Source organism: Squalius cephalus (genome assembly GCF_949319135.1).
Source record: "Squalius cephalus genome assembly, chromosome: 1".
In the NCBI taxonomy this organism is placed as follows: domain Eukaryota; kingdom Metazoa; phylum Chordata; class Actinopteri; order Cypriniformes; family Leuciscidae; genus Squalius; species Squalius cephalus.
In genome coordinates this window covers 16,842,617-16,862,856 of record NC_137122.1, presented here as the reverse complement: position 1 = coordinate 16,862,856, position 20,240 = coordinate 16,842,617, and the positions used below count along the sequence as shown (strand labels likewise).

Here is a 20,240-nt window from a genome sequence, read left to right as displayed (position 1 = left end):
TGCCTACTTGGTTTTTATAATCTATTTACCTGTACGAGCTGGATATCAACAATTTTGTTTGTGCTGAGATCCATCATGGAGTATGAGCCATACTTTGCGCAATGGCCTGGACTGTCAACTCTCATATCACCACCAAGAGAAACAGTTTCGCTCTGTTTTAGTCCCTCAAGCAGGTCGCTCTGGTGTGATCGCCATTTATGCAGCACAGAAGGCAGAATGTAGTTGCGCACATGATTTCGATGTGTCATTCTGCTGATGGTTCTCACATGCATTGCATTGAGCATCTGTAAAGTAAAATGGGCGTCAGTTTGGTTTGAAATGTGCTGCGGACAGAGACTCATTCGGAAGTGCATTTTCAGAAGTGCTACAATGACGCATTCATTTTTTTTCTCTCTTTCACACAGATCGTGTTTTGAAAGACAATGTCCTGTAGCTTACTAATGTAAATAAATAAAAATGTATACAAAAATGTGACTCATTTCATTAAGAAGCCTTAAAGGAGAACTCCGGTCAATTTTAACATCCAAATTTAAATTTTTTTGTAAATTTGGAGTGCTGTCAATACAGAGAACAACGACAAGAACACAGTGTTATCCTCTTTTTAAAATTTGCACCCTGTTGACTTCAATGGGGCAAGTTTTAAACCTGCTTTTAGCCTCTTAACATCCTTGATGTGTCATTACAAGTGCTCAGCCATGTGAGTGATTCCTTCAGAGTGAACGCGGGTGAATCTGACTGCAGTAGATGTGAAAGATATGAAGAAAAACTATGTTAATTCAGCCAGCGCTCATACCTGTATTTACATCCTGTTTTTCGGTCGAAGTCCACAGTAGTCGATTGTCGAGTTAACGCGCATAGGTTTAGTATTGACAGCACTCCAAATTTACAAAAAAATTAGCTCAATGTTAAAATTGACCTGAGTTCTCCTTTTAAGTGTTCAAAAAGCATTAGACATGACCTTTCTGCTTCATGAGTACCATGTTGACAATATGACATGGCGTGGTTTAATGTTCCTAAACAATGATTACCAAATTTCTCTCTCATATTGCTCCTCATAACCACTGAAAACGGTCAAAAAATTTAACCAAAGGTCTAATTATGGACGTAATCTGACATTAAGCGTTTCTGCTTCATTAGAGCCTATTGTAAGGACAAAGCTTAACGTGGTTTAATGTACCTAAACAACGATCAATGATCCTCAAATATCTCTCTTATATTGCTCCTCATAACCACTGAAAATTGTCAAAAAAATCTAACCCAAAGTCCAATTATTATGGACGTTATCAGACATTAAGCGTTTCTGCTTCACATTTTCAGCAGGACAGCGGAGCGGCTCTGGGTTGTCTCCCAAACGGTTCTCATGGGCTTCATATATAAGTCCTAACGTGAAAAAGCTTTACGTGGTTTAATGTACCTAAACAACGATCACCAAATTTCTCTCTCATATTGCTCCTCATAACTACTGAAAACAGTCTTAAAAAAAATTAAAAAATCGAACCCAAAGTCCAATTATTATTATTAAAAAAGTGGTATTATTAAAACTGTCCCCACTGAAATCGACGCCTATGACTACATCCCACTGTAGCACTGTGCGATGCACTGGCCTTATAAACTTTTTACAAATAAATGTCACTATTTTTCCAAACCTTGTTAGTCTGGATGAAAGAAGAGCCAGTGAAGTAGACAGCGGCTGATAGGTGCAGATTCCCTGCTGGAGAGCTGCCTAGAAGTGGTTGACTCTTCCACTCTCTGGTGTATGAACAACTCTGGTGGAGGCACTTCTGGGTTACAGATAGGAATGTTCCTTTTACAAATTTGATCACCTTGCAGACTCTCGAGCAGGTGGGGCAGATTTTAAAAAGCTCAAGCAGGCACTCCTCATATATCAAGTATTTCACCATGTCCTGTGGTGGCTTGGTTGGTGCTCTATTCACACACACAAAAAAGACTTGTTACAACATTCACATCAGCATCATTTAAAATAATGTTGAGGAAGAGATTGTTCCTCTTATGTTAGATTAACAAAGATCTATAAGAAATAAAGTTAACTTACTGTTCACTGGTGGTGTCAACCGATTCAGACATGCTAGGGAGGTCATCAGGATCTGCCATGTTGAGACTGATTACAGACTCCTGAAAAGAAGGAAACTCCAAGAGAGAACGCTTTGGTGGTCTATCAGGTGATCCTGCTTTCCGCTTTAGTGTTGTTGAAGAGCAGAGCGGAAGAAGCTTGGATGTGGTGTTGCCCACAGCAACACTCTTCGTGGCTACCGTAGCTTGAGAATCTGGAATTCGGAATGAGAAGGAATTCTTTATGTATAGTGTAGGAATGGGACGGTATGAAAATTGAATATCACGATAATAGTGACCAAAATTATTGTGATTATCAATATTATCACGGTTTTGTTAAAACAAAAGTGTTAAAGGTCCCATTCTTCGTGATCCCATGTTTCAAACTTTAGTTAGTGTGTAATGTTGTTGTTAGAGTATAAATAATATCTGTAAAATTATAAAGCTCAAAGTTCAATGCCAAGCGAGATATTTTATTTAACAGAAGTTGACATCGAACGGCCCGTTTGGACTACATCCCTCTACTTCCTTCTTTAATGACGTCAGTAGAACCGTTTTTTGACTAACCTCCGCCCACAGGAATGCTCCCTCAACTCTACTGAAATTAGTTTATGTACCTGCGCACTTCTAATAACTTACTCTGTTTACTCAGCTCTTACAGTGATTTTCTAAAGTAAATCTGACGCTTCATCTTTTGTGTGATGTACAATAAACTTTATTAAACTCATCAGTACATGTTTGATCATCATTCAGACAGCAGACTTGTAACGTTAGGCTATTAATAATAATGGATACATAGCCTACAAGCAAATGACAAATACGTTATAATAACCGTAATTAAACTACTAAACTATACCTGTTTCATCTCTATACAGCACTCTGACTCTGTAGGCATTATTGTCCGACTCGAAATGAACACAGTTACTGAGAGTTTCTGATATTATCATCATTCCATGAGATGAATTTGTCCTGAGAGACTGAGCGCGAGCTCATGAAGCTCCGCCCCCTGGGTCGTCCAGCAGCACCTCATTTGCATTTAAAGGGCACACACTAAAACAGCGCGTTTTTCTGAGCCCCAAAAAATGACAATTTAAACATGCTGTAAAAAATGATCTGTTGGGTATTTTGAGCTGAAACTTCACATACACACTCTGGGGACATCAGAGACTTATTTTACATCTTGTGAAAAGGGGCATAATACGGGACCTTTAAACAATATAACTGATGCTCACACTGAAAACATTTCAACAACTTTTATATTTGAAAATCAACAAACAACATATAAAACAAGCAGCTCTATGCACTTTTTTTAAGCAAGATTATATTCTAATTCTGTGGTATTTCCTTCCTTATAATGACCGTCGTCAATAACACTGCATTATAACACAGCGCACATTCATGTATCACAACGGACGCGCTCCCTTGTTTCATTCAAATACAACTTGCCGTCTTGCGTCTCCGTTTTTGATTGTATTGAAAAATAAATGAGTTGATTTATTGTTTACAAAGTTTGATAATATTGTTGTGATCATCTTGTCTGGACGATTGTTTTGTATCGGTGTTTTGTATTGTCTTCTTAAAAATCAGTGTAATAAGTGTACAACATACATTATTATCCCTTAAATGTCACTCTTGTTTGAACTTGTTCGTTTGTCTGTGGATCAAAGCCACTTGCTGCAAACTTTTCTTTGCGGAAGCTTCACGTTTGAGTGAGTGAGATCAAATATTTCAACTCAAAACAACATTTTATGGCCAAATATTTTCCAGACGTAGTTTTGGTATTGAGGTCAAAGTTAACTTGCCTTGCGTTCGCTATACAACAGTGGGTGATGGTCACACAAGACGACTCTTCAGATTTGAAGTGTTTCGCGCTATTGAAGCGACTTTTTTTGTGCATGTTCTGCAGACAGGGTGACCATCCTTGATTAAAGGGATAGTTCACCCAAAAATGAAAATGCTGTAATAATTTACTCTTCCTCAAGTTGTTCCAAACCTGTATGACTTTCTTTCTTCTGCTGAACACAAAAGAAGATATTTTGAAGGAAGTCGGTAACCAAACGACTGATGGACCTCATTGACTTCCATAGTAGGAAAAAAAATACTATGGAAGTCAATGGGGACCAGCAACTGTTTAATTACCAACCTTCTTTAAAATATCTTTTGTGTTCAGCAGAAGTAAGTAAGTCACACAGGTTTGGAACAACTTGAGGAAGAGTAAATGATGACAGCATTTTCATTTTTGGGTGAACTATCCCTTTAAGTTTCACTCAGGACTTTTGTAAAAGCTAAAATATGACCACACCTCAGATTTGGTCCTCTTAAAAGGCTGAAAAAAATCTCCCGAGCACGGTCACTGCCTTCCGCTGTTCCTTCTCGAATAAAAAAACAACAATAACATTGCGCGCTGTGCTTGTGTCAGACTGTTGCTGGCTGGACAGGATTTACAGCGAGTTATTAAAATCACAATAATCAAACATGGTTTAAATAATTCAATTGTAAATGATAATAATAACCGTCAGTACATTTTATCGTGGTTTATAGTGAAACAGATAATCGTCCCATACCTAGTATAGTGTTTATATTTGTGAGAGAGGTGGAGCTATGTAAGTAGAACAGATTTTTTAAAAACATTTCTGTCCTTGCAATTGATTTCATACAGGACGCATGACATTCATCAGAATGTTACTGGAAGTAAAAAAATAAAAAATACGAAAACCTTACTGTCTGTGTTCATTAGTGTGAGATAGTGGTTCAACGGATTTGAGCCACAAATTATAATTTTTCGGATCAGCAAGAAAAAAAAATGTCATACTTAAAGCCCAATTGTGACCCTGGATCACAAAACCAGTCATAAGTCGCACAGGAATATTTGTGGCAATAGCCAACAATACATTGTATGGGTCAAAATTATGGATTTTTCTTTTATGCCAAAAATCATTAGGATATTAAGTAAAGATCATGTTCCATGAAGATATTTTGAAAATTTCCTACTGTAAATATATAAAACACTTATTTTTGTGAGTGAATGAAGCACAATCGCGAACATAAATGCACAACTTTAAAGAAGATTTTCTCAATGTTTCGATTTTTTTGCACCCTCAGAGTCCAGATTTTCAAATAGTCGTATCTCGGCCAAATATTGTCATATCCTAACAAACCATACATCAATGGAAAGCTTATTTATTCAGATTTCAGGTGATGCATACATCTCAATTTAAGAAAATTGACCCATGTGACTGGTTTTGTGGTCCAGGAGGATCACAATTTACTCTGATACAGCAGCAAAAACTACGAAGTTACAAATAAAGTAAGATTTAACTATTCATTTCAGGTACAAAAAATGTAATAATTAAATGTAAAAATAAATAAAATAAATATTGAGTATTCAATTCAATCTGAAACGCGCCTCTCTGTGTGTGTGTGTGTGGCAGTGCGCACCCTCTTTTAGCGATGTTATGGTTTAAAATCTATTGAATATGAAAACAAGCAAGACAAAACACGTGCAAATTTCAAAAAAACAAACTAGGCACTCGACCTCTCAACATACCTGTATTTTTAGACAGTTGTGTGGCCACAGTCGTTTTCCCCACAAAGAGATCTGTCTGACATCCAACTTCTCGGGTGACTTTCTGCATGTTGTCACACTGGCACTCTGTCTCTCTTGTGGATGGAAGGGACTGCTTTGTGAAAAGATAATAGTTGAAATTACTTGTCTAAGGAATCATAGTGATGCACATAAACAACAAAAAAATCATGTTAGAGGGTTGCAGAATTTAGTAGAGTTACTGTGGACTACTATAATTATATAACAGGCAACTTACACTCATTGGTGGGCACGCACTGCCGATGATGGCTCCAGTTGTTGGCGGGACGGGAGGATGAAGGCCGAGGCGGTAGATAGTCGGTTCGGCCCCATTCACCAGTAACAGCGGATTATCAGTGAATCCCAGTTGTCTCCGACGAAAGTTTATAAAACTATCCTGTGTAAAATGATCACTACAGAGGCGGGTGTTGGAGGTGATCCTCAGCTCTCCATCGAGGTGGCTCTTCACAAAATTAATCCACCTCTTCTTGATATGATGGTTTTTCGGAAATTTAAATAAGGACACCGATCTGTTTTGTACGTGATCGCATCCAGGTAATACGCATTTCCGTGACGAAGGCATAGCTAGCTAGCAAACTGTAGGCTGTAGTAAATAATAGTACTGACTGTAACCCGCGTTTGAGCGGCGAACTGATGCGAATGTGCTCTAGTTATATTATACGGGGAGGGGCCAGCCTCAGCGGCTCCAGTGCGTCATCAACAGTAGGGGCAGGGCCAGGACCTCAGTGGCTCCAGTGCGTCAGAACCACCGTTTTAGCCCAAAAAATCCTGAAAACAACAATGGTGAAAAACTGTTTAACAGTCTAACTCCACAATTAAGTAGCCTGGATGCCAGCCGAACTTAGCCCTGCCCACAACATTTGAGGTCAGGAAGTTCGGTCTGGACTTGGTCCGAGCTGTTCAGAGTCAGACCAATCAAATATTCAGGGCAGGCTTTATACGATGATGGACAGATGATCATCAACAGTAATGTAATCATCCATGTCACCAAAGAGTGCTTGGGTTGAATTCGTTTACGACAAAGAAAGACTGCCGCTGGAGAATTGAGATGTGTAGGCTAGATTCCACCATCGCATCTGTTCTGTTATAGAAGATATCGACGACAACGCATTCATTTTAAAAGAGGAACAGAGAACCGCGATCAAGGCATTCGTAGATCGGAAAGATGAATGAAGAACATACGTCACTTACTCCGTTGCTCTGATTGGTTGTAGGTCTATCCAATTGAGTAGAGAGGCATTTTCATTCCTGGTTCGGTTGAAACACGCCTCTTAATCACAGCCCAATGGAGCAGTATCAGTCTCACATTCTGACTAGAATCTGAGTATGACGACGTCAGGCTAACAATTAAGTACTTCACAGTCTTTATAATGTGTTTTAGCAATACATTTCTATCATTTATTTATAATGCGTTTAGATTTTTTTTTTTTTTTTTTTTTGAGAATTGCTTTTACAGTGACTAAAAATAAAATGAACTCATTTGTCACAATAAAACAGTGCAAATAGTTGTACACTAGATAGCATCATGACGTGGTTCATTCTAACCAATGAGACTGCTAGAACTTTAATGCGCTGTCATTCCAGAATCAACTTGATTTCAATTTCCAGATTTGACAGCTCAGCTCCAAACAAGTAAGCTTTTTAAATATTTGTAGTAATATCTGAGTTTTCCATTTAAGATTATTGAAACAGGTCAAAATGGTAATGAATTAATTAATTGGAATTAATTTACACCCACTTTAGTGGTTTATGATTATGTGCATATTATTCTGCTTCTGTTTAAATGCATGTACAACCATTTTGGTGTTAATTTGATTTATTATTGTTTTTACGTTGCTATTTACTCTGTGACTACGACTAAACTAGGCATGCTGAAAAGAAAAGAATGTTAAGATGAGAAAATTCGAATTTTGTTAAGAGTGACCTAACGTTAGCTGTCTCTGTTGTTGGTTAGCGCAGCACTCACTTACTTACTTACTTACTTACACACACACACACAACTTATCTTACCTTACCTCGTTCCCTGCTGGGTCGATTGGCACGCTGGTTTTCACACACCCAAACACTCCATTTCCATCGCTGACAGAAATAAAACAACACACTCATCTAAGTTGTCTTTTGTTTCTTTTGATTTTCGTTTTGTTTGTTACATTAATACTCTTCTTCTTCTTTATATGGCGGTTGGCAACCAGCTTTCGGTGCATTACCGCCACCATCTGGACTGATCAAGGGTCGACCTACACTTCGTTAAATTCTAACCCAGTTATCTTCAAAAAAGAAAACAAAAAAGAAAAACAAATTTCACCAGATCCTCTTTGCAATATATCATGCAAATTTAATGTCATCTGATTGATTCTCACCAAGTTGTGAAATTAATCTTTGTCTGGCTTGATGATATTTAGGACAACATAATTACATGCTCTATACCTTTCTGAAACGTCCTGTAACAGCCGTTCGTGCACAAGCTCTGCTCGATTCCTCTCCAATAATATTCTCTAAATCTGATTCGGGCTGAAATTGATAAGGCAAAATTGACATGTGTTTACAAATACACAGGAGCACATGCATCTGCTGTTATGGTAACGGCGTGACGATTCCGGACAGCGTGAACTAGGCGGTTAGCGAATCACAACACAGACTGGGCCAAGCTGACCAATCAGAGCCCGTCGTGTATTTCTGAGGGAGAGGCTTCTTATAACCAGGAAATCATCATCAGATCGGTTTACGAGGAGGGACACGCGGTGCAGAATAAAGGTAAATTATATGATTTTTTTTTTTCAAGCCTTCGAAAAAAAAGCTGATCAACCCTTTAACAGCTGCATCTGAACACTATATTTTGTAAGTCTTGAAGGATTACAGTGCTAATTTGAACCAATAGATTAAAAAGCAGAAGGAGAATGAGCATTTATCTGACTCTGTTGTTAGTAATCTGATCCCTTTAAAGTTTTTATTGTTCTTTAACATATGTTTCCGTATCTAGATTGTATGGAAGCTTGTTTCCGCCACTAAATAATTTGCGACTTTTCATCTCACAATTCGGACTTTGTTTCTCACAATTGCGATATATCAAGTCAGAATTGTGACTTTTTCCCTCAGAATGGCAAGATATGAAGTCAGAATTGTGAGAAATAAAGTCGCAGTTCTGAGAAATAAAGTCGCAATTGCGAGATATAAAGTCGCAATTCTGAGAAATAAAGTTGCAATTGGGGGATATAAAGTCAGAATTGCATGATGTCGCAATTGCGTGTTATAAAGTCAGAATTGTGAGATATAGGGCTAAACTATTCTGATGTAAAAAAAAAAAAAAAAACTTTATTTTACGCAATTCTGACTTTATATCTCGCAATTCTGAGAAATAAAGTCAGAATTGCGAGATATAAAATCGCAATTGTGAGATAAAAAAATCGCAATTATCTTTAAAAATGTTTTATTCTGTGGTGGAAACAAGCTTCCATTTCATAAGCTGTCAGAAGAGACAAAACATGTTAAAACACACTGGTAGATCAGTATGTAGTGGGAATAAGCGTTTCAAGTAGAGGAAAAAACAAAAAGTAAGTTTTTTTCTGTTAAACTTTTTTATTTTCAAAGAATGCACTTTAAATTCAACATTTTCAATATTTGCTGATCTTAAACTTGTAAAATGTAAAATATTAATACTGAACATCAGTGTACTAACGGAAAAATCTGTCAACTCTGTTATAGACAAATTAGGTTGACGATAACAGAGTTAACATTTTCCACCATTTTGTACTTTAGTTAAAAAAAACTAACCTCAAACCAGATACCACATGGCATGTCTAAAAACAGAATTGTATGGGGTTTTTCATATTATCGTTTTTTTTTTTAAATGAATGAGAGATTACATTTACATTACATTTACATTTATTCATTTAGCTGACGCTTTTATCCAAAGCGACTTACAATTGCTATATATGTCAGAGGTCGCACGCCTCTGGAGCAACTAGGGGTTAAGTGTCTTGCTCAGGGACACATTGGTGTCTCACAGTGGATTCGAACCCGGGTCTCTCACACCAAAGGCATGTGTCTTATCCACTGCGCCACACCACCAAGATTCACTGCAATATCACGATAATAGATTTGACAAATAATTAATCTACTATTGGTGTATCCTAAACATTTTTTACAAATGAATGAGAGAATAATAGTGACATCACTGCTTTCCAGAATTTCCCGCCAGAGGAAGTGATATCCCTTGGTGCAAGTCACATACTTTTTCTACAAATGCTTTGGAGTTTTTTTGTTTTATAACAGATTTGACCAGAAAATTAGACTTAATTGTTTCATCATAATTCAAGTTGAATGTATGAATCAGGAGGCAGAGACAGTCAATAATAGTTGGTGTGGGAGTCATTTAGCCTAGTTAATATTTCCCATTATTATTTTTTCCTAAATATAGATAAAGCATTATTTTTAGTGATAGTGTGATATATTTTGTGTTATTATTCAAAACTGATTCAAAAAAGTTCCTTTTGCAAGTCACATGCTTTTTTTTTTTACAAATGCTTTGGAGGTTATATATATGTGTGTGTAACATAGTTGACCAGAACGTATGAACAGACACAAAATCTATTTTTTTTATTAATTAAATTACAGTGCTATGCATAAGTTTAGACACCCATGCTAAAGTTGACTAAAAAGAGGAATAAAAAATCATCTTTTGGAAATTGAACTTAATGCCTTAATTAAAAAAATTAGGAAAAACCCAACCTTTAAGGACACCAATTTTCTTTGTGAATGAATAATGTATCGTAAATAAATAAATGTTCTACCTTAAAATACAGGGTGCATAAGTCTGGACACCCCTATGTTAAATTCCCATAGAGGGACATCATCACATAGCCTTCACCATGCCTAGAGATTGGCATGGTTTTATTTCAGTTAGCCTAATAGCTGGTTTGATTTGCATTGAGAGATGATCTTATGGAAAGTACCCCATGCCAATCTCTAGGTATGGTGAAGGCTATGTGATTATGTGGGGCTATTTTAATTCCAAAGGCCAAGGGAACTTTATCAGGATGCATAGTATCCTGGATCCATGAAGTAACTGGCCTTTAAAAATAATAATCTGCCTGCCTCTATGGGAATTTAACATAGGGGTGTCCAGACTTATGCACCCTGTATTTTAAGGAAGAACATTTATTTATTTACGATACATTATTCATCCACAAAGAAAATTGGTGTCCTTAAAGGTTGGATTTTTCCTATTTTTTTTTTAATTAAGGCGTTAAGTTAAATTTCCAAAAGATGATTTTTTTATTCCTCTTTTTAGTCAACTTTAGCATGGGTGTCTAAACTTATGCATAGCACTGTACAAATTATACAGAAAATATATATTCTGTTTATATAACTTAATAGAGTAAACATAAAACATGTTTGAAAATTAGACTTAATTGATAATTCAAGTTGAATGTATGAATCAGGAGGCAGAGACAGTCAATAATAGTTGGAGTGGGAGTCATTTAGTTAATATTTCTATTAAATATTTGATAATAAATAATAATCAAGTCAAGTCAACTTTATATAGCGCTTTTCACAATACAGATTGTATCAAAGCAGCTTCACAGTATTAAATTAAAATAGTACATCAATGCTTGTTTCTAGTGTAAAACGTCCACGTTTGGTAATGCTGATCAATAGTATTGTTGATTGATTAATTAAATTAAGTATCCCCAACTGAGCAAGCCAAAGGCAACAGTGGCAAGGAACCGAAAAACTCCATCAGGTGACCTAATGGAGAAAAAAAAAATCCTTGGGAGAACCCAGGCTCAGTCGGGGGCCAGTTCTCCTCTGGCGTTTATGAAGTAGAGACCGGAATTAACTGTAAGATTAAAAGTATTATATGAATGCCTGGCTGAAGAGATGCGTCTTTAATCTAGTTTTAAACTGGGAACAGTATCAGGAAGGCTATTCCAGAGTTTTGGAGCTAAATGTGAAAATGCTCTCCCTCCTTTGGTGGATCTTTTATTGGTGGATCTTTTATCTTTTAATAATAATAATAATAATAAATTAATATTTAGTTCATATTAATATTTTTTTTCCTAAATATACATAAATCATTATTTTTAGTGATTTTTTTAGTGTTTTATTATTCAAAACTGATTCAAAAAAGTTTTTTTTATTATTTTTTTTAAATTAAAGAGGGTTTATCTGGTAGACTCGAAATGAACCCCCAATTCTAGAATGACTCGTATTTGTCCTGTGAAGCAAATGGCACAGATGTGTGTTAGAGGTGTAACGCCCGTTTCACACATACTCCGTTTGCAGTGCGTATGCGGTGCGTATTTTTTTCCGTACCCATGTTAACAGGTTAGAGCTTTCACACTGCACACGGATGCAGTCCGGCGATCCGTTCCAGTTGCGGTGCGTATACAGCAGTGCAGCGATCGTTTCCGCACCGAGTCTATTTTTGCTGTGCTGCACGCGCTGAATTAAAGTGACAGTGCATGTTTCGTGGTCAAAATGAACACAGATTGAACTAAAAATGTAGCAATTTCACCATAAATGCGATTAATTAAATAAAATGTAGTAATCTCAACATAAATGTATTTAAATACTTTTTTTTTTTTCACTTTAAGACCGGGGTAAAGCAAGGAAAGCTACAATTTACCTCAACAAGGTGACATAATGAACAACACTTGTCTCATTCGTGGAGGTGGAAAAACAAGTTCTTTGTGATATGCAAGATTTATTGTATTCAAATTTAAATGAAAAAGAAAAGGCATGAGAGTCGGCTGTTTTTGTCAATTTTAAGTTTTAATTTAAAATGTTTGCGATTTAATATAAAGTGCATGGTTAAATATTTGCCCACTTGCTTGAGCAACTTAATATAAGTAAAAGTAATCCATTGAATAATAGGCTGACGTTGTTTAAATTGTGTTTAAACGTGCGTCTGTTAAAGAGTGTATATGCGTACAAAGACAATCGGAATGCTGAGACAAGACGGGGTAAATCAAGGGAAAATACCATTTACTTCAATAAGACAACATAATGAACAACACTCGTCTCATTCGTGGAGGTGGAAAAACAAGTTATTAGTGACATGCAAGATTTATTGTATAAAGATTTAAATTATGCAAAAGAAAGGCAAGGGTATGAGTCTGCTGTTTTTGTCAATTTTAAGTTTTAATTTAAAATCTAGGCTATGCGATTTTAATAGTATAGCCTACATGGTAAAATATTTTTACCACTTGCTTGAGCAACTTAATATATAATTATATAGAAGTAATGCTTTTAATAATATGTTGTTTAAATTGTGTTTAAACGTGAATACGTCTATTAAACAGTGTATATGTGTACAAAGAGAATCGCAATGCTGACAAAAAAAACTTTTTTAAAATAAGAGTTGCTGATAACTTCTGGATTTGAAATACAAATAGTGAGTATGTATTTGTGGTATAACAGCAGCGAATCAGTTACGCACTGCAAACGCAGCATATGTGAAAGCACTATTGCGTGTGCTGCTCCTGCACTGCATACGCACTGCAACACGCACCGCATATGCACTGCACACGGAGTATGTGTGAAACGGGCGTAAGAGACACATCAGTCCTCAATCTGCATAATGACGATTCCCTGCATACATTAGCATACTGTGATGATGAAGGCCATTGTCCCACGTTTAATTCACATGAATACTTCTAAACTGATAACTGTTGTACTAGGGCAGTAAATAGTTCTACCCATTTCACGCCAATAGTTCCTCATTTCACCTCATTTATTATGCTGATGTCTTCAGATCTCCTGTAAATTGACACTTTAAGCTCATTTCACTGGTCTAAGACTAAAGGCCTGTTTGCAGACGTTTAATGCCTTGTGACTAAACAAAGGGCGTCAATGTGAGTGTGCACACCGATGCGAAAAACGCTTTGCATAAAAGCGTAATAAAAAAAAAAAAAAACGCCTCGGGTTCGTTTTTTTGGTTTGACGCCGCGTTAAAAACTATCCAACCAATGAGATTGGCGCTTTTGCTCACGTGTCTGGAGCTTCTGAAGTTACAGTAAAACACAACTTGGGGGGCGCTCAAACACAAAACGGTCTTGCCGAGCACACATACGTAAACACAACATTGTGTTAATAATAATAATAATTTCGAGCAATCCGCCCCCCCCAAAAGGCGCTAATTTTAAAATTAAACTAAAATGCTCACGGCTGCATGGGCATTCATAACGGTGCGCGTCCACGGCGAGGAACGGGCAGAACAGAGTCAACGTTTTTTAGTTCATTCCTGCTTCCATAGGAATTCATTGAAAACGCTCGCTCTGCTCCGCACCATTATCAATGTATGTGCAGACGAACATATTTTACTTTCGTTTTTAAGTTAGCGATTCAAAAGCCCCAAGCAGTGTCACACATTGATTAACCCGATGGTAAAATATTCTCACCGTCACATACCTAGTATACCTGATTTTGAACACGAGAGGGCAGTATAGCACTATGAATGACATGATTTATTTATTTTTTGGACTAGAAAAACATTCTGGCTGTTTTTAAACTTAAACAATTATTAAATTGAAAAAAAAAAGAATAAAATGGGTTTAGTTCTGATATTTGTAAAATTTTATGTAGAAACAATTGGTGTATAATTAAATTTTTAGAACATATGAGGCTTTTAGTGTTTCCTTTTGTGACATTACTTTAAAGGGGGGGTGAAATGCTATTTCATGCATACTGAGTTTTTTTGCACTGTTAAAGAGTTGGATTCCCATGCTAAACATGGACAAAGTTTCAAAAATTAAGTTGTACGTTTGAAGGAGCATTTCTGTGCGAAAAATACTCCTTCCGGTTTGTCACAAGTTTCGGAAAGTTTTTTTCGAGTATGGGTCTGTGTGATGTCAGCTGGAGCGGAATTTCCTTATAAGGGTCCTAAAGGCACTCGACCAGAGCGACGAGCAGAGAGCAAAAGCAGTACGCCCATCAAAGCGCTTTGCTCGCGATGTCAAAGAAAGAAGTGTGTTTTTGGTTGCCAGGGCAAGACAATCTTGCGCAGATTCCCGAAGAACCCAGCGTTAAGGGACCAGTGGATGGAGTTTGTTTTTCCGGAGCATCAATGGAGTTCCCTGTTCCCTGCATTTCGACGATGATTGTTTTATAAACAAGGCCCAGTTCGACGCCGGATTTGCAGATCGTCTAATGTTTAAGGCTACGTTTACACGGAAACGATCTGAAGAGAAAACGCAAAAGTGATCACTTTTTATTCTGCGTTTAGACGAGCGTTATCGGGGGGAAATCTGCGTGCATGTGGTGACGCAAAAGTGTGTGAAATTCAATGTAGTATGCACTCCAGGCGGCTAGGTGGCAATGTGAAGCACTGATCGGTGCCTTCACTGTCTAGCAAACTTTTGCGTTTTTACCATTTAGACGGAAACGCGACGGTGGAGCGTTTTTAAGATTTCCACTCTGGAGGGTGGTTTCACTTTTTTGCGTTTTTAGGCCCCGAAAACGCCGTCGCCGTCTAAACGAAAGGCACATCTGGTAAAATATTTTTACGTTTTCACCCGCGAGCGTTCTCGTGTAAACAGGGCTTAAGAATGGAGCAGTCCCAACGATAAAGGTTCACGGTCGTGCGTTGGAACCGCAGGCGGTGAGTAAAACTGCTTCAAAATGTCTGTGTGGTGTTAGCTATCAGCGCGTAAGCACAGCACGTAAACAGTGAATAGCGCTCGTGATTCTTTAGCTCCGCCGACACGGCACGCCTCCAGCCACTCGTTTTTTTTTTTCGGAAAGACTCGGTACTGCCTATCTTTCTTTTATAAATATAATAAAACTAAAGGCTTTTTGGAGATATGAAGGATGCAATTCTACTCTATAGGTACTCAAGTTAAACATGAGATTGACTGAAACTGAGTGTTTCACCCCCCCCTTTAATCCCTCACCATAGCAAAACAAAGATATTTATTATCCGTTCACAATTTAGCATCTTTAATGTATTTTCATCATGTTGAAAAAGTTTGGAGGGAATAAAATAAACCACTTAAGAGGAGTGGGTAAAAATTCAGAGGCTGATTTTGCAAAGAAATCCACATTCAAACCAAAATATCTGACTTCCTGTTGCTCAGAGCTAATGACTGTAAATTAGAAAAGTTGTCCGGCTCGGTGAGACCAGTATATTTCAGTTATTTATTTTTGTAACTGTATATAAAACTAACCCCCCCCCCCACTTTTGTCAAAAACATTTTGAAAGTGACACACTTCCTGCTGCCAGTTGGTGGCACTATAACTTTGACTCACAATAGTTGCATCCATCTGATCGGCCTCTTAACACAAACACACTGCTGAAGTTTCATCAAGATCAGTTAATGTATGCAGAAGTTATAACACTTTGTGTTTCTCTTTTCTTGCCATAAATTCGTTTCCTCGCCACGGCCAAACCATTCGAGATATTCAAAAATCCGTCTGCAATTTAGCATCCTCAATGTCTTGACTTCATGCACACCGAGTTTGAAGGGGATCGGATGAATTCTCTAGGAGGAGTATTTCAAATTCCACAGCAAGCGTTTTCCAAACAACCCATAATTCCAAACAACCCGACTTCCTGTTGGGCTGGCGTAAAACTTAGAGCACGAAAGTTGATCTATATGTGTACTGAGTTTTACAATTACAAGCAGAGATGAATACTAAATAACAAAGTTTACAAAGTCTAACAGTATATTTAGGTACAGAAAATAATAATTAAGCCTAAATGTAAAATAACATTATTTGTCACTGTTTAAAATTAAATATAGTTTAATCTTTGTTAAAGCTGTATTTTGTTGTTTTGTTAATATCAGTGACACAGAAAACAGTATATATATATATTATATTAAGTGTGTGCTGTCACTTCAAGACTGTTCACATATGACATAAACAAGAGAATACTTGCTGAGATGGTCATTTAGACCAGTATTTTGACAATTTTGTGTTTGTGACCGTTCAAGGGCAAGGAGAAGATGAATCAATTCTGCTAAAACACGCCCCTCTCTCTCTCTCTGCGCTTAATTAAGCATGAAAATAACTGAAATAAATTAGCAGGCTTAATTAAGCATGAAAATAACTGAAATAAATATATATTTAATGAACAAATTAAGCCAACTAATATGATTTATATTCTTTTGGTTTATCTACTAATGCATTTAAAAATTACAAATGCAGTGACAATTGGCTTTATGCACAGCTGCACTACTTCCTGAACTTAAGCCAGCTTCTTTGTTTCCTGTCTGCCATTATTGGACAAACTGATTAATCCAGGTGTGTCTGATTATTGTTGTTGTGACTACTGAGGTCAGGCACACCTGGATTAATCAGTTTGTCCAAGAATGGCAGACAGGAAACAAAAGAGCTGGCTGAAGTTCAGGAAGTAGTGCAGCTGTGCATAAAGCCAATTCAGGTATCGGTATCAGTACTTGGTATCGGCGAGTACCAAAAATTAAAGTATGGGTATCGGACTCATTCTACAAAAAGTGGTATCGGTGCATCCCTAATTGAAAAAAATTGTTGTTGAAAAAATACAATTGTTTCACACTAAATTAACGCTGCAGCTTGTCTGAGATATAGTGCTATTTCACATGGCTATGAGCATGATATTACTGCAAGTATATGATACAACTTTTATTCTTCAGGTCAATCATATATTCATAGGAAAAAAATCAGTTTCATTATCCTTTCAATGGTTAAGGGGATTTCCCATGCCTGACAGCGCTGGTCAATGGATTGATCTCTATGATATGAAACATTAGATATCGTATATCTGTAATTTGAGTAAAAAATTAAATAAATATATAGTTTGATAAGTGCAGATTGAAGTCCTTGAAATCCAAAAAAGTAGTGCTTAAAGTCCTTGAAGTCCTGGAATTTCTTTTTACAGAATCTGTACGAACCCTGGTTCCACCCCTAGCGCGTTATCTCGTTGAATATCATTGGGCAGCATTGTAGAAATGTAGGGTTAAGATGGCGTGGGGGGTTGAATCGAGATCGCAATCTTTTAATGATTAACCGTGCAGCTCTAGTTTCAGGGACATATAATTAATTTATAAAACGACTTATTGTATTATTTTATAGAAGTTGTCTGTTACATCAGGATTATTTAGAAAATTTGATAATGAAAGTTTTTCTTTAATTTCAGACCTGATGGAAGTGGAGGAGGAGAGTGAAGAACTGAGTGAAGTGAAGGAGGAGAGTGAAGAACTGATGGAAGTGAAGGAGGAGAGTGAAGAACTGAGTGAAGTGAAGGAGGAGAGTGAAGAACTGAGTGAAGTGAAGGAGGAGAGTGAAGAACTGAGTGAAGTGGAGGAGGAACATCATGTCAAACCTGGAGAAAAACCTTTGAGTCGCTCAAAGACTAAAAATACATTTTTAAAGTACAGAGCCAAGAAATCTTTCACCTGCACTCAGTGTGGAAAGAGTTTCACACGCAAACAAAGTCTTGAGATTCACATGAGAGTTCATACAGGAGAGAAGCTGTTCACATGCAATCAATGTGGGAATAGTTTCAGTCAATTAGCACACCTTAATGTTCACATGAGGATCCACACAGGAGAGAAGCCATTCACATGCAATCAATGTGGGAATAGTTTCAGTCAATCATCATCCCTTAATGTTCACATGAGGATCCACACAGGAGAGAAGCCATTCACATGCAATCAATGTGGGAATAGTTTCAGTCAATTAGCACACCTTAATGATCACATGAGGATCCACACAGGAGAGAAGCCATTCACATGCAATCAATGTGGGAATAGTTTCAGTCAATCATCATCCCTTAATGTTCACATGAGGATCCACGCCGGAGAGAAGCCGTTCACATGTGATCAATGCGGGAAAACATTTCTTAGGGCATCAAACTTGAAGACACACCTGACAGTTCATACGAAGGAGAAGCCACATTCATGTTCTGAATGTGGAAAGAGTTTTTCACTGCTGTATAATTTACAAGTACATCAAAGAATTCATACTGGTGTAGGAGTTCATATGTGCTTTGAGTGTGAGAAGACTTTTACTACAGCACAATGTTTAAAACTGCACCAGAGAATTCACACTGGAGAAAAACCTTACAAGTGTTCACACTGTGACAAGAGATTCAATCAGTCATCATCTCTAAAAATACATGAAAGGATCCACACTATATCAGCACATCTGAAAACACATGAGAAGATCCACACTGGAGAAAACCCTTACAAGTGTTCACACTGTGACAAGAGATTCATTCAGTCATCACATCTGAAATTACATGAGAGGATCCACACTGGAGAAAAACCTTACAAGTGTTCACACTGCGACAAGAGATTCAGTCAGTCAGCAAATCTTAAAACACATGAGAGGATCCACAGCAGAGAGAAGCCGCACACGTGTGATCAGTGTGGAAAGAGTTTCTCTTTTAATATTCACCTGAAGATACACATGAAGATCCATGCAGTGTAGAAACCACATCACCGCAATCTGAGACGACCACTAGGATTGCGCTAATACAGTTGCTTTGTCTGGTGATACTACGGTGAAATGTTGTGAAATATAATATAAGGAGCAGGCAAAACCTTATTTTATTTGTGGGGAATCAACCATCAGGGTGTCTTTTCTTAGCTATTAAAACATGGTTTGACATTCAGTCCTTATTCTCCTGTTCAAGAGGATATTCAAGCTCTCATGAAGATGCTAAGGCACAAAGAGCTGGTCTCATTTTTCAGCTCCACTCCTGCACATCAGTTTAGTCCAGCCCTGTGCTTCAATTGTGTCTTTTGAAGGGGGTGGATTGGAATCCACTGCTGCTTCAATGTATATGTAATGAGTGATTAAAATCAAGGCATTAATCAGTTTTTTTACGTCTAAATATCAAATGAGCTGAATGACTTCTCTGGAGATTTTACTTTGTTATAGAGCTTACGAGTGTGATTACTGAAATGTTCTTTTCATGTATTCTTTAACGTCTGTATTTGATATTTGAATGCAATAACAATGCTTGCTTATTTATCCCAGCTTCCAGAAATGAAATAGGGACTGGTTTTGTGTTTTGAGAAAGGTCTTCAACATGTTAAAACACATAGGGGTCATTGAAGTCTATAGTTTAAGGGACCATTTCTCAGTTAAAGCCTATATTTTCCATTTAGACTAAAATGTCCTATCCTGAGAGAAATAACTTATCTTGATGTTTTGAGACGAGACTCCTGTTTATAGTTAGAGCCTGGCCAAATCCAACCTTGGAAAAGATGTGTGTCGGTGTGTGTGTGTGTTAGTCTTCTTGCTTACAGGTTAAGGAACCACTATAGCATTGTTGGAGATTGACTGAGTTGTTGTTTGAGACATGCTGGCACCCAGCAACCCAAATCTGCAACCCAAATCTGTGCTTCAGTCTATCTGTATATGTGTGGGAAATTACTATGTTTATCTATTTTTTAGCCAATGAGAATTATTCAACCTGTAAGCAATGACCTAGCTTAGACCTTGGAAATGGTATAACTGCTGTGATCTTTGTTACTGTAAGCGGGGCGGCCTACGAACTCCTGTGTGAGTCTTGAAGCTGACTTCTGCTGATGAAACTGCAAACTATCTTCAGTAAAACTTTTCTTCAATTTTTTAT

At 37.3% G+C, this 20,240-nt stretch overlaps 3 protein-coding genes across 6 annotated transcripts in view; 1 reads left to right on the top strand and 2 right to left on the bottom strand.

Annotated features, from left to right (window-relative positions):
- Window positions 1-7,791, bottom strand: part of LOC307162562 (uncharacterized protein) — a 41,791-nt gene extending 34,000 nt beyond the window's left edge. The window contains exon 1 of the mRNA XM_079877971.1: window positions 7,690-7,791. The gene's annotated coding sequence lies outside the window, so the exon portion shown is untranslated. The remainder of the gene's footprint in view (window positions 1-7,689) is intronic.
- The window catches only part of LOC307162161 (uncharacterized protein), a 16,636-nt gene extending 8,739 nt beyond the window's left edge, over window positions 1-7,897 (bottom strand). The window contains exons 1-6 of one of the 4 annotated variants that reach the window (XM_079877263.1): window positions 7,685-7,864; window positions 5,892-6,442; window positions 5,618-5,750; window positions 2,054-2,285; window positions 1,647-1,926; window positions 30-284 (exon numbers count right to left, since the gene is read on the bottom strand). In XM_079877263.1, coding sequence (XP_079733389.1) covers window positions 30-284; window positions 1,647-1,926; window positions 2,054-2,285; window positions 5,618-5,750; window positions 5,892-6,236 — 1,245 coding nt within the window. In that variant the 5' untranslated portion in view covers window positions 6,237-6,442; window positions 7,685-7,864. Of the gene's footprint in view, window positions 1-29; window positions 285-1,646; window positions 1,927-2,053; window positions 2,286-5,617; window positions 5,751-5,891; window positions 6,443-7,684 lie in introns of all 4 variants that reach the window. The other 3 variants (XM_079877264.1, XM_079877266.1, XM_079877265.1) reach the window with 3 other exon arrangements.
- Window positions 7,246-20,240, top strand: LOC307163113 (uncharacterized protein). Its single transcript, XM_079878995.1, has 3 exons — window positions 7,246-7,306; window positions 8,231-8,428; window positions 17,793-20,240. Exon 3 carries the CDS (start codon window positions 17,798-17,800, stop codon window positions 19,085-19,087), a length of 1,290 nt encoding a protein of 429 aa, XP_079735121.1. The 5' UTR covers window positions 7,246-7,306; window positions 8,231-8,428; window positions 17,793-17,797; the 3' UTR covers window positions 19,088-20,240.

What these genes read in the sequence shown, in the direction of transcription:
- LOC307163113 (XM_079878995.1), top strand. Translation starts at nt 17,798, where the DNA reads ATGGAAGTGGAGGAGGAGAGTGAAGAACTGAGTGAAGTGAAGGAGGAG.